This window comes from Nicotiana tabacum, chromosome 8 (genome assembly GCF_000715075.1).
Source record: "Nicotiana tabacum cultivar K326 chromosome 8, ASM71507v2, whole genome shotgun sequence".
Taxonomy (NCBI): Eukaryota; Viridiplantae; Streptophyta; class Magnoliopsida; order Solanales; family Solanaceae; genus Nicotiana; species Nicotiana tabacum.
Window position 1 is genome coordinate 202,648,693 of NC_134087.1, and position 13,312 is coordinate 202,662,004.

General features: G+C 34.8%; 1 protein-coding gene across 1 annotated transcript; it reads left to right on the top strand.

The window, feature by feature from the left end:
• Positions 1-3,615: 3,615 nt before the first annotated feature.
• Positions 3,616-12,826, top strand: LOC107805887 (NADP-dependent malic enzyme-like). Its single transcript, XM_075220789.1, has 4 exons — positions 3,616-3,699; positions 12,189-12,267; positions 12,523-12,654; positions 12,735-12,826. Exons 1-4 carry the CDS (start codon positions 3,616-3,618, stop codon positions 12,824-12,826), a joined length of 387 nt encoding a protein of 128 aa, XP_075076890.1.
• Positions 12,827-13,312: the final 486 nt, after the last annotated feature.

Genomic DNA, 13,312 nt, shown 5'->3' on the forward strand with positions numbered 1-13,312 from the left:
GGGAGATTTAGGGTGTCCCAAGTCACCAATTTTAATCCCGAATCGAGGAAAAGAATGACTCTGTATTACAGTCCGCGAACCAGAAATCCAGATAAGGAATTCTGTTAACCCGGGAGAAGGTGTTAGGCATTCCCGAGTTCCATGGTTCTAGCACGGTCGCTCAACTGTTATATTTGGCTTGACTATCTGATATAATACGTATTATAAACTTATGTGCAAATTTAACTTTTAAAAACCGCTTTTATCATTATTTATTTTATACAAAATTGCAACGTCGTGAAAACGCATCTCGAGCCACGCCACAACCAGTGCACGCGTGATTTGTTGACGCATTTTGACTTCGTCAAGATCGTGATTTGGGTTACATAAATGTACACCCATATTCAAGAAAATAACCTTATTAAATATGCGCCAAAATACTACGCGTTATGATATTATTAGGTAAGACCGTGAATTTTACTAAATCGCCCATCTTGAAATCTAGGTATTTTCTTATATAAAAAAATAAATAAATAAGATTGGAGGACTGCAATTTTTTGTATTATTTATATTTATTTATTTGTTAGCGAGATCCTCCCTTATTTTATGAATACCCTTTAATGACTACATCTTTATTATTACTAAGTTTGTCCATAATTATGAAGTCAATCTCTACATACTTAAAAATAACATATTAATTACTAATTCAAAACAAATATTAATGGAAAGTAATATTACTAAAATGATAATTACGAACAACATGGAATTGCCCAAAAAGTAAAAAAAAACTAATTATCCCATAGTTGGATTAAAACATATTGTTAGTATGACTTAAGCTTATTGAAATTAATTATTTACAAATACTGAAAATTAAAAAAAACTTGATTACTAAACCATATTTCTAAAAGTTAAACAATTTAAACTTAACTAACTTTGTTTTAATTCACATCATGTCCTAATACTTGATTCGCAAACTAATTCATGTTTTAACTGAAATTAACTACATGATTCCGATTAACTTAATGTTGACAAAAAAACCTTATGAATAAGGAATTAATCAATTTTTGCCAAACTGATTCAATAACGCCATTTTTTACGTTATTTCTTCTATTTTGATTATTAAACAGTTTTAATTAGTAATCCGTCTTGAATATATTTCCTAATAATCCAGTTAAGGCGTTATTTAATATATCGCTATAACATGTCTAATTATGCCAAATGACAGTGATTGACAGAATAATAATACATGAATAATCTAAATACAATACAAAAAAATTAAAACTAAATTAAAAATTTAACATTCCGTTCTTCATTTCAGCTTACAAAATGCCAAAATTACGGTTGTGTACCTGGTATTGCCAATATAAGAAGAAGAAAGTCAGCCACGCAGTAATAACAATACAGCACAGCAACAAAAGTCCAATAGTAGTAACAACCCAGGAACAGAGTTTGCAAACCGGTGGAGTATTAATCTCAAAACAAAAGCTTCAAGCTTTGATGAAAAAACAATTAATTCTAATTCCAAACAATGAAAGAAAGCAAAAGATTTTTTTTTTAGTTTTTTTTTTTTTGAAAGTTTAAATATTTTTTCGGAATTTTCTCTCTCTTAAATGTTCAGCCGTCTTTTTTCTCTCTCTTATTTTCTTTCTGTTCAGATTCGTTCTTTCTCTCATGTATTCTCTCGTATCTCCCTCTGTCTTGTGTTCAAGACTTCCTATATATAATCCCAACCCTTTAATCAATTAAAATCAATCCATTTTCTCTACCAAACCCATTATCTTCCCACTTATCCCCATTACATTAAATAAATATATCACACCACCCCATTATTTTTTGTCCCCCATGCCTAACATAAATAAATACAAGATTCCTCCCCACTAAATTTTGTCTTGTCCCCCCTTTATATTAAAGAACTATATCACAACCCACCCCATTACATTTTGTCCCCCATGCTTCATATAAACAATTACAAAATGTACAATTCCTAAACTACCCCTCCGACCTTACTGAAATTACCAAACTACCCCTGAACGTACTGCAAATTACCAAACTACCCCATCAACTATAACAAATCAATTAATCACACTCAACCAAAATATAGCCAATATGACCAATTTCTACACAAATTTAAACAACAAATCACATGAACATGATTTCTTCAACATTTCAACAACAAATCACATGAACACAAATTGAACAACAAAGAACAACTAAAATTTGATTGAACAATATTTTTTTAGCAACAAACAATCCTATTTTCAGATTCAACAACAACAATCAAACAAGTATATTTAGATTTCCAAATTCAATAATATTGAACTTAAAATCAACTCTAACAACATCACAACAAACAATTCCTATATTAAACTTAAACAAGATTATGAGACAAATTCAAGAAATAATCATAAGTGATAAACAAGAAATCAAGCTATACAAATTTCGGATTCAAAATCAAACAAACAAAGTATGAACATGAATGAAAATATTCAATAACAATAACAAACAAACTTTGTTCAAACTTCGAATTAAACTTAAACAAAACAAACAAACATATTCAAATCACTAATCTTCAAATAATCAACTAATCTTTCTTAAATTAAATCCAACAAAACTTATAACAAAGATGCATGATCCAAAAATTAAAACCAAAACATAACTTCACATTAAATCACTGAATTAAAACCAACTTCAAAAAATGAATACGAATTAAATCTATAGTAACAACAAACAACGGATTCACATGATTTAAACAACATTAATAATTTCTGGAAAATACATAACACATGAAACAAATTGAAGAAATAATCAATTAAATTTTAATTTGAATCTAACAAACATCAAACTAATAAATTCTTACCTAAACAATAAAACAAACATGAAATAAACATGAAAAACAACTAATTAAACTTCCATTTGAAATCTGAAAATTAATTTAACAAACACATGAACACACTAGAAAATGATTTCAACGATGAACAACGAACAAAACAAGAATTGAATCCTTTAACGATTTTGGATCCGGAAAATATCAAACAAAAATATGGACAAAAAATAAAACTCAAAAACTACTAACCGCATCGAAATGAAATATGTACGGACTGTTTCGACGAAACTCGAATGGGAATAAATCTGTCCGGACTCAACAACGAACAACGACCAACCAACGACGAACTCAAACAGGGATCGACGACATCGACCAAAACTCATCCATGTACGCGAACTCGACTGGACTGCTATGTGGGTTTTCGGACTGCTATGGACCTCACGCCTGTAGTAGGTTTGTTTGGGATGCTGCAAAGAGGAAATCAGTAGCATCCGCTACTGCTGGACATCGGAAGTGAAATGGACGCAGCAGCAGCTCGGACGCGAGGAGGAGATGGAGCAGCGGCGACGGTGTGGTTTGGACGATGAAGCAGCGGCTATGGTTGTTCGAGCTGAAGAAGACGAAGTGAGGCAGCAGCAGCTCGGTTGTTCGAGCTTGGTCGTTGACGAGGAAACACTAGCAGCCCGAAGCAGAAACGAGCAGCCAGCAGCAACAATGGTCGACGCACCAATGGCGGAGCATCAGCAAAACGGAGGAGCCGGAGAAGATGAAGCAGTAGCAGCTGGTTGACGCAGCATCAACGGAGGTCGTTAATGGCGTTTGGATGTGAGGGAGTGGGGTCGAGGGCAGCCATGGTTGTGTGCTTGAGGAAGCTTGAGGAAAAAGAAGAAAATCAGGTTGGGGGGCGGGTGAGTTTTGGTCCTTTTTTAGGGTTTTTGGGTTTTGTTTTTGTTTTGTTTTGTGTTGTTTGTAAAATAATAGGGGTGTTGGGTTATGGACTGGGTCGACCCAGTTCGAAATGGACTGGGTCGTTTGGGAAGATTGGGCCATTTTTTGGGCCCGTGGCTTGAAATCGAAGAAGAGGCCCAATTCCGACTTTCTTTATATTTTCGCTCTCTTTTCTTCTTTTATTTTTCTAAAACTAAATTATAAAAATACTTAAACTATTATTAAGAACTAAATTAAGTTATAAAATCGCAAATTAACTCCCAATAACAATTAACGCATAATTAAGTAATAATTAAGCATAAAATTGTATATTTGGACATTAAATGCTAAAAATGCAAAAGATGCCTATTTTTGTAATTTTCATTTTTTGTAAACAAATTTAATTAGTAACAATTATAGAATTAAATTCTACATGCAAATGCAATATATTTTTGTATTTTTTATTAATTTAACAAATAAACATGCACAGACAAATACAAATAATTATTCAAAATATCACAAAATTGTACACCAAGAAAAATTACTTTATTTTTGAATTTTTTGGAAGTAATTCTCATATAGGGCAAAAATCATGTGCTTACATTATCTTTTGTGTTTCTTCGAAGAAGATGAAGAAAGGGGTGGGTGGCCGTGTATGTTGAAGAACGACGAATCCTTAGATCTATGTATTAGGCCTTATTTTTGTCTCCCTTTTCAGCCCCTTTTCTCTTAGCTCTAGGGGTCTAGGTATTTGTAGGGTTTTCTAGGTTAAGGGGTATGGGCCTAGGAATTATGGGCTTGAAATTATGGGCCTTTATGACTACTTTTGCTTAAACTTAGCTTAATTAACTAAAAATCTATCCATATAGAAATATTACCAAAAATATTAATTAACCTTATTTAAGTAAAAATAATTATTAAAATAAGATTGACTATTAAAATAAAACTATTTTTTGGTATTTTTCAAGATTAAAAATGACTACAAAATATTAGTGAACCTATTTTTGTAATTTTCGTTTTCTTGTAATAAAATAAAAGTAAAAGAGTAAAAAAGAGTTGAAATAGCTATATTAGGCCTAAATTAAATATTTACATGCTAAAATATGTAAAATCTTGGGAGGGTCAAAAATTATATGTCTACACCTCTCATTATGGCTCTCTCGAAACCAACAGCACAATCCGAATGGACTCCTGCAGAAGCTTATACTTGGACTTGGAGTGAAGTAAGTAATATCCATGAGAAGCAGTGTATTTGCACATTAAAGTTGTGCCCGATTTGTGTAGTAGCACTCTCGAAGCTGATTGAATTCTCATTGTTTTATGATAGTGTCACAACCCAGAATTCCCATCTTCGGGACCGTGATGGCGCCTAACATCTCACTTGCTAGGCAAGGCAACATTAGAGATTCATTAAGCCAATTCTTATACATTTCAATAATTAACAGTAATTGAGCTATAACGAGTTAAAATGAAAGCGGAAATTCATAAAAGCCTCAATATATATTCTACTACCCGGATCTGGAGTCACAATTCACGAACTTTTAAGATTTAACTACAAGTAAATGTTTGAAAGAAATACAACAATTTTCGAAATGAGAGAAACAGTAAAATGAAATGTCTAGAAGAGGACTCCAGGGTCTGCGGACGCTGGCAGATCGACCTTTAGTCTCCTATAGGATGGATCCAGCAGCTAACCTCACGATCAACTCGGGCCAGTACCAAAATCTGCATAGGAAGTGCAGAGTGCAGTATCAGTACAACCGACCCCATGTACTGATAAATGTCGAGTCTAACCTTGGCGAAGTAGTGACGATGCTAAGACAAGACACCTACAAATGTATGTATGTATGTATATATATATATATATATATATATATATATATATATATATATATATATACACACACACTAATAACAACAATAAAACAATATATGTACCAATAACAACAATAAAAGAAACAAGACAAGTAATATTGGGAGGAGGACATGTTGAGGGGATCACAAGATAAAGGATCACGGCAAGCAATAATCACTTTGATCAACCGATATACTTTGAGCAAACAGGAAAAAGTAACTACGGTAAAAGAAACTACACGGAATCACCCTTCGTGCTTTTACTCTCAACCTCACCATATGAATCAATAGAAACGACACGGCATCACCCTTCGTGCATTAACTCTCTCATAACATGGCACGGCATCACCCTTCGTGCATTAACACCCACAATATGACATGACATCACCCTTCGTGCATTAACACTCACAAAACATGGTGCGGCATCTGTGAGCATATGATTTTTGCCTGAACTAAAATACTCCTACAAAATCACACAATAGATTTTCCTAGGTATTTTGATTTTTATAGAATTTTTAGAAAATATTTGTTCAAGTGTTTGCATTTTATTTTTTTTTATTTTTTTTTTGCATGCATTAAATCATAGAAAATACCCTAAAAATATATCAAAACTCCATGCATTGTATATTAGGATGTGTATTCTTATTTTAGGATTAATTTGGTTAGTTAATTGTTATTAAAATAATATATATATATATTTACACACATCTTTTCATTTTATATTTTTATATTTATACGTTTAATATTAAGTTAGTAATTTTCTTTCCTTTAATTTATGATTAGTTAATTTTGTAATTAGCTTAATTTTATAATTAAATTAATTTAGGGTTTAATCTAGGATTTTTAAATCAAGTAAAGAAACAAAAGAAAAAAAACAAAGAGAAAAAGAAAGGGAATTGGAAAAAGTTTTAATTTGGTCCCGAAATTGGGCCAAAATCGTTTCTGAGCCCAAAAACCCATGTTCCGCCCCATCCCAACCCTTTTTACCCGGTCCAGGTTCTATCCATAACCCAAACGGCGTTGTTCCTTGCGTTTGGATCTGAGTCGTTGATCTCATTATATTGGACGGTTTGGAACTGATCATCCCCTCCCATATAAGTGTCGGAATGTTACCCCCAAACCCTAACGGTACCCTCAGTCCTCTCATCTCTCTCAATATCTTGCTCTAGCCGCCTTAAAATTCCCTCATCCCCTCAACCACGACCACCGCCTTAACACCACCAAACGACCTCCAAATCCACCCCCCATACTGCTCACATCCACCTCTCCACTAAGCCACCATTAATCTCCCAAAAAAACAAACAGAGTGATTCCAATTTCAAATCTAGGAATTCCAGAAAAAGCCCTAATTTTTCTTCTCCGATTTTCTCACAAAATCCAATTCGTTTTGACTGAAATCTTATGTTAATAGATTGCTCTCAACAAGAGCAATCGATTGATGATAGTTTTAAGTCATTCCGAGATCATCAGATTTGGGCAGACTATCCGGATTCCGGTCAAAATTCATCGGTTCTATCCATCCACCGGAGTTCATCATCGTTATTTCTTCTGGGTTAAGTTGGGGTAAGGTCTCTTTCTGTTTTTCCTTCATCATTGTCTTTACGTTTAGCTTTCATGGTTCCAACTTTAAATTAATCTCAGTATTTGTGTTCATGTTTACTAGAATTTGCTAAGTTCTCATCACAGTAGTCCATTTAATAAGTTTTGACAATTTTTCCCTTTATGAGACTCATTTTGGTGATAGATTTGTTGATGATTTCTGATTCGGTTCATGTTAAATGAATTTAGGGTTAGTCTAAAGGTTTAATTGCTTAATGATTTGTTCCTTTGATCTTTGTTTCGTTTTGATTCTGGTCTTGTGTTGTTGGTCCTGATTTGGGAATAAACAGGAACCTATGGGAGTTAATTGAACAATAAAAACTTAAGGGGGTCATGGGTGGGGTATGCAAACAAAGGTTTGGCTAGAAGCTTCTAGAATTTGGGGCAGCTAGCTCTATTTGGCCAACACAAAAATGCTGAAACCAATTAGAGGCTGCCAGCTATCCCATTTCTGTTAAAAAGATGCTTTTAGGGGCTGTATGAGGGAATAATTCCCTGGATTTCTGTTTTCAGCACATGGCACTTCAGTTGCCTATAAATAGAACCCTCCCCTTCACTCCTTGGACACGAAAAACAGTCCCCAAAAGTCTTCTCAGAGGTTCAGGTTTCATTTTCTGATTTTTTCCTTCCTACTACCAAAGTTTGAAAAAGGTTTTCTCTGAATTTCTGGGTCTTTGAGCTGAGCATGGTTTTATAATGAAGTTGTGTTGAGTATTGCTTGTTGCACTTCACTGCTGTACCTAGAAGTTGATTTCAGTTTTTGTGTTTGCATTGCTTCTGCTTGGTCTTTTGCTGTTATTCCTGCATTTAGGTATGTAAACCCTACCTATCTTATTATATGCTAAGTTCATGCAATGAAAAGATGATGTTCTCTATATTATATTTGTGTTGGGTTATTGAAATTAGTATGTTTTATTATCAAAAATGACTCTAATTTCCGGTTTGATTTGCAATGTGAGACTCCAGTAGTTTTAGTGTTTTGTTTTTATTGTTTATTCCTTGTTTGTCATGAAATGTTAGTTCAAGTCTCCCCACAGTTATTTTAAGTTTTCATTGATGGTTTATAAGATGGGCTTAATTTCTCGTTATGTAATTCTTGAGTTGAAGTTTTGTAGTAATTCAAATGGTAGTAGAGTTTGATTCAAGCTTGCAAGCATACAATGTGACTTAACTTTGATGTTTGAATGGCTTTTGGCTTTTAATGCTTGTTACTGTAGATTCGAGATTCAGTTCTTTGAAATAACAATTGAAAGAAGTTATTAGCATTTGTTTCCTCTGATTTTTCGTCATGTACTGTTTGTTTCATGTGTTCTCAACTATGACAAGTTGGATGCAGATTTGCAAGCTAGCTCTGTACCTATTTTTGCAAATACAAGTGCTGTTTTTTTTTTTTTTTTGAATTACCAAGTCACATAGGCTAGAGTCATTTGTCCTAGCAGAAGATGGGAATGTTTTGTGAAGCCTTCAATGATAGTTAGTTAGACACTAGGACTGCTGGGTTATTATTAGAGTCTTGTAAATTTATTTCTAATTATCCCATTTGTATAACTTAATTTGATTACTCTTGGTTATTGATTAGTCAATATTTAATTTCCATGATTTATGTAATTATTATCAAGAAATTTCAATAGGGTCAGTCGGCCTTAGTAGCAACTGGGCCAAATGTGGGCCTAAATGGGTGGCCTGGTCAGGATCACCCCTTGGTGGGTTCTGGACCCCTTCTTCACGTGCTGGGCTCAACTTCAGGGTCCAAACAATGCCAACATTTATTTTGTTTTCTAAAAATGTGATCAAATAGTTTATTAAACTTTCCTCCTAATGCTTGTAAAAAATAAATTTCTGGTACTGAAGGCATAGTTGTGCAAAGTTGGGCCTGTTATTGGCCCAGCCAAAGTCGTTGAGACCGCTTGCTTTTGTCCTCACTTCTGGGCTCAATTTCAAGCCCAGTTTATATTCTTCTCTTAAAGACTTTTTTGCATAAAACAAATTGGGCCTGTTGTTGGCCCATTTCCTCCCAAGACAATTAAAAGCTTAGCATATTACTCAAAGCATATTCACCATTAGCGGCTTAGATTGAACTTTGACTTAGTCTAAACATGATCCTCGTAGTTTGCTTTAGGCACGCAATTAAATCATCACAATTACGGGTATGGTTCCCTAGCGTGGTTGTGATCCCTAAATTCAATTAGTTTTAAGTATGGATACCCGTAATTCGCTTTAATTTGAGCACAAATCTTTTTGAAACAAGTTGAGGTGTGTCGTCCAATCACATAGTCTATGGTCCTTACATCAATATCTTAACTAATGTAGAAAAATGCTTTGAACTATCGTAGTTTGCTTTAGGCGTGTTAAATAAATAAATTATCATAGCTACGGGTACGGTTCCCGTGACGTAGTTGTGATACAAAATTTTCAAATTCGGGGATACATTTATGTGACCCGGCCATACCAACTAATAATGTTAATAATTTAAACATGTTGTAAATCGTGGATACGGTTCCCGTGATGCGATTCATAATGTGTACCAAACAAACAAGTGTACGACAATTGTAACTTGTTCCAGAATGATTCCATAATTAATTAAAATCGGTAGAAAGAATAAAATGCACAATAGGTATAAAATATATAATAAATCAGATAATTAGGCTAATTGTTAATAGTTGAGCAAAACCACGGAACCCAGAAATGCATAACACCTTCTCCCGGGTTAACAGAATTCCTTACCCGGATTTCTATGTTTCGTAGACTGTAAAACACAGTCAATTTTTCCTCGATTCGGGATTTTAAATCGGTGACTTGGGACACCATAAATTATCTCAAGTGGCGACTCTGAATTTGAATAAATAATCATGTTTCGGTTATTGTCACTTTACTTGGAAAAACTCCCATATACCATTTTCGGGGTAGAAAAAGGAGGTGTGACAGCATCACCCTTCGTGCATTAACACTCTCCCTCACTAAAACTATGAACAATAACAACAAGGGGATAGAAATAACAAAAACAAGTCTTACTTCAACATTTGGTTCCACAATACCAACCTCAACTTTGAGTCAATACTCAATCAATACCAAAATCCGTATACATGATAAGAATGATCAACACAATGATTAACTAGTCTAAGCATGAATAATATGATCAAGGAAAGCAACAAATACAAGAATAAGACCCACCCGCGTGCTATAACCCGACAATAACGCATAGGTACGCGTCACCTTACCTATATGTTGTACCCAACATCTAGACATATAGCAAATAGACAAATAGGTCATAATCCCTCAAGCCAAGGTTAACCACGATACTTATCTCGCTTCAACGGTCATACTCAAAGCTCAACCGCGACTTTTCCTCTCAAACGAGCCTCCGAACCGATAGAATCTAGCATATTACCAACCAAACAATTCAAATTAAGCCTTAGGAACCACCCACGATCGTAAAGAATTTAATTTAGGCTATTATTGAAAAACATAACAAAAAGTCAACACCCGGACCGCTTGGTTCAAACCCAAAATTCGGACAAAAACCCGATTATCCATCACCCCCGAGCCGGGATATATAATTGGTTTTGGAATCCGACCTCAATTTGAGGTCTAAATCCCCAATTTTTGAAATTCCTAGTTTCTACCCAAAAATCTGCAATTTCACCATGAAAACCTTAGATTTTAGGTTGAAATCTTGTGAAATATAGTGAAAGATTGAAATGAGATAGGTTAGAATCACTTACCAATGATTTGGGGAAGAAGGAGTCTTTTGAAAATCGCCTCTTATATTTTTAGGTTTGAAAATTTGAAGAATGGGAAAAATCCCATCTAAGTCATTTTTACACAACTGGAGATGTCGCAAATGCGACTTGCGAAGCTCGCAAATGTGAGAAAAGCTTCGTAAATGTGAAACTCTCACACTTCTGCTGCCTTCGCAAATGCGAATAAAATGTTTGCAAATGCGGAACCTGAGGATCGCAAATGCGACCCTTATCTTCGCAAATGCGAAGTTGTCCCTCCCATCCCACTGCTTGCAAATGCGATGGCCTCTTCGCAAATGCAAGGTTCGCATTTGTGAGCCATACCTCGCAAATGCGAAGTCTGCAGATCTGCTGTATCAACTTTTGGTTTTTCTAAGTTCAAACACTCTGTAGCCTATCCGAAACTCACCAAAAACCTCGGGGCTCCAAACCGACTATGCACACAAGTCTAAAAATATCATACAGACTTACTCGCGTGATCAAATTGCCAAAATAACACATAGAACTACGAATTGAATACCAAATCGAATGAAATTTTCAAAAAAGCTTTAAAACTTCTATTTTCTCAACCGGACGTCCGAATCACGTCAAACTAACTCCGTTCTTAACTAAATTTCACAGGCAAGTCATAAATATTATATTGGACCTGTATAGGGCTCCGGAACCAAAATACGACCCTGGTATCAACAAGGCCAAACATCAATCAATTCTTAAAAATCATTAAATTTTCAGACATTTAATTTTCAACAAAAATTCATAACTCGAGCTAGGGACCTTCGAATTCTATTCCGGGCATACGCCCAGGTCCCATATTTCAATACGAACCAACCTGGACCGTCAAAATACGGGTCTGTATCCGTTTACTCAAAACGTTGACCGAAGTCAACTATAATTAACTTTTAAAGTAAAAATTCTTATGTTTATTAGTTTTAGCATATAAGCCTTCCGGGTCAATACCCGGATTGGGCACGCAGATCGAGAAAGTCTAAAATGAGGTTCTAAAGACTTCGAAATACAGAGTTTGATTCTAATACATAAGATGACCTATCGGGTCATCACAGATAGGGTCGTGCAGTCTTTGCAAGTGGAAGTCTAGTCCCTCCTGTGGAATACAATAACAAACTCTACATTTCCAGCCAGGTTACAATTTTGAACGCATATGCTTTCTCTCTCATCTAGAAAATTTAAGCGATTAGAGACAACACACGTTTATTTACTCATTTATGTCACTAACACGTCCCGTTATGTACGGGCTTATCACATAGAAATTCTTCTTTGACAATGGGTATCGGCGAGACTCAACTATAGGACATCTGCCTGCCAATGACATGCTTTTAGCAGCTTGTAAGTACAGAGACTATCATATCTTAAGGATCGACAAGAGGGGTTGCTCAGATGGTCAGCACCCCCTACATACAACCCGAGGGTTGTGGATTTGAGTCACCACAGGAGCAATAGCTCCAACAAAGGGGATCAAAGGAGAGGGGAATAAAAAAATTATATATAGCTTAACGATCAGATTCGGAACTTTTTTGAACTCGCAACAAGTGAAAACGTGCAATTTTAAGTGCTAATAAATCGATCTTGATATGAAAACAGCCGAAGCGTTGGCTGCTCAAGTAACTGAGGAGCACTTTGCCAAAGGGATGATTTACCCTCCGTTTGGTAATATCAGAAAGATCTCAGCTTATATTGCTGCTAGTACTGTAGCTGCTAAAGCATACGAACTCGGTGAGTTTTTCGTCCTTTCTAATTAACCTTGAATTAGTGTGGCTTAATGAGTGGAATTTAATATACTATATATGCCTCAGGTGTGGCAACACGTATTTCCCGACATGCAGATTTGGTTACGTATGCTGATGAGAGTTGCATGTATACTCCTAATTACCGCAGTTATCGGTAATTAATTAACCTTTCACATGCCATAATGTTTATATGTAAAACAGTGCACTCTTTTGGATGTTCCCTTTTCTTTTTCTTTTTTAATTATAAATTTGTGTAAAAGCAGCATTGTCTTTGTGCTATAGTTGAATAAAATGAGTGTTGGTTAGTTTATTGCTTTATAAATAGCCGACCAGATTCAATATTTATTTTTCTAGCCGGTATATATAGATTATACATTAATTATACACAATTATACATATAGTATACATCCACCGGCTATTTTAGCTTAAGATATTAGGTGGGTGGCTATTTGGTTACTCCCTCCGATCCACTATAAGTGACAAATTTGCTTTGGGCACACCCATTAAGGAAATAGTAAAATCTAAACAAAAATAGTCAGTGTGATTAAACTACCATCAATTAAATATTGTAGCATAATTTAATATGAGGAGTAAAAGTCTTTTTAAGGATTAGTACATAAGAGTAATTTTGAAAAAACAAATTG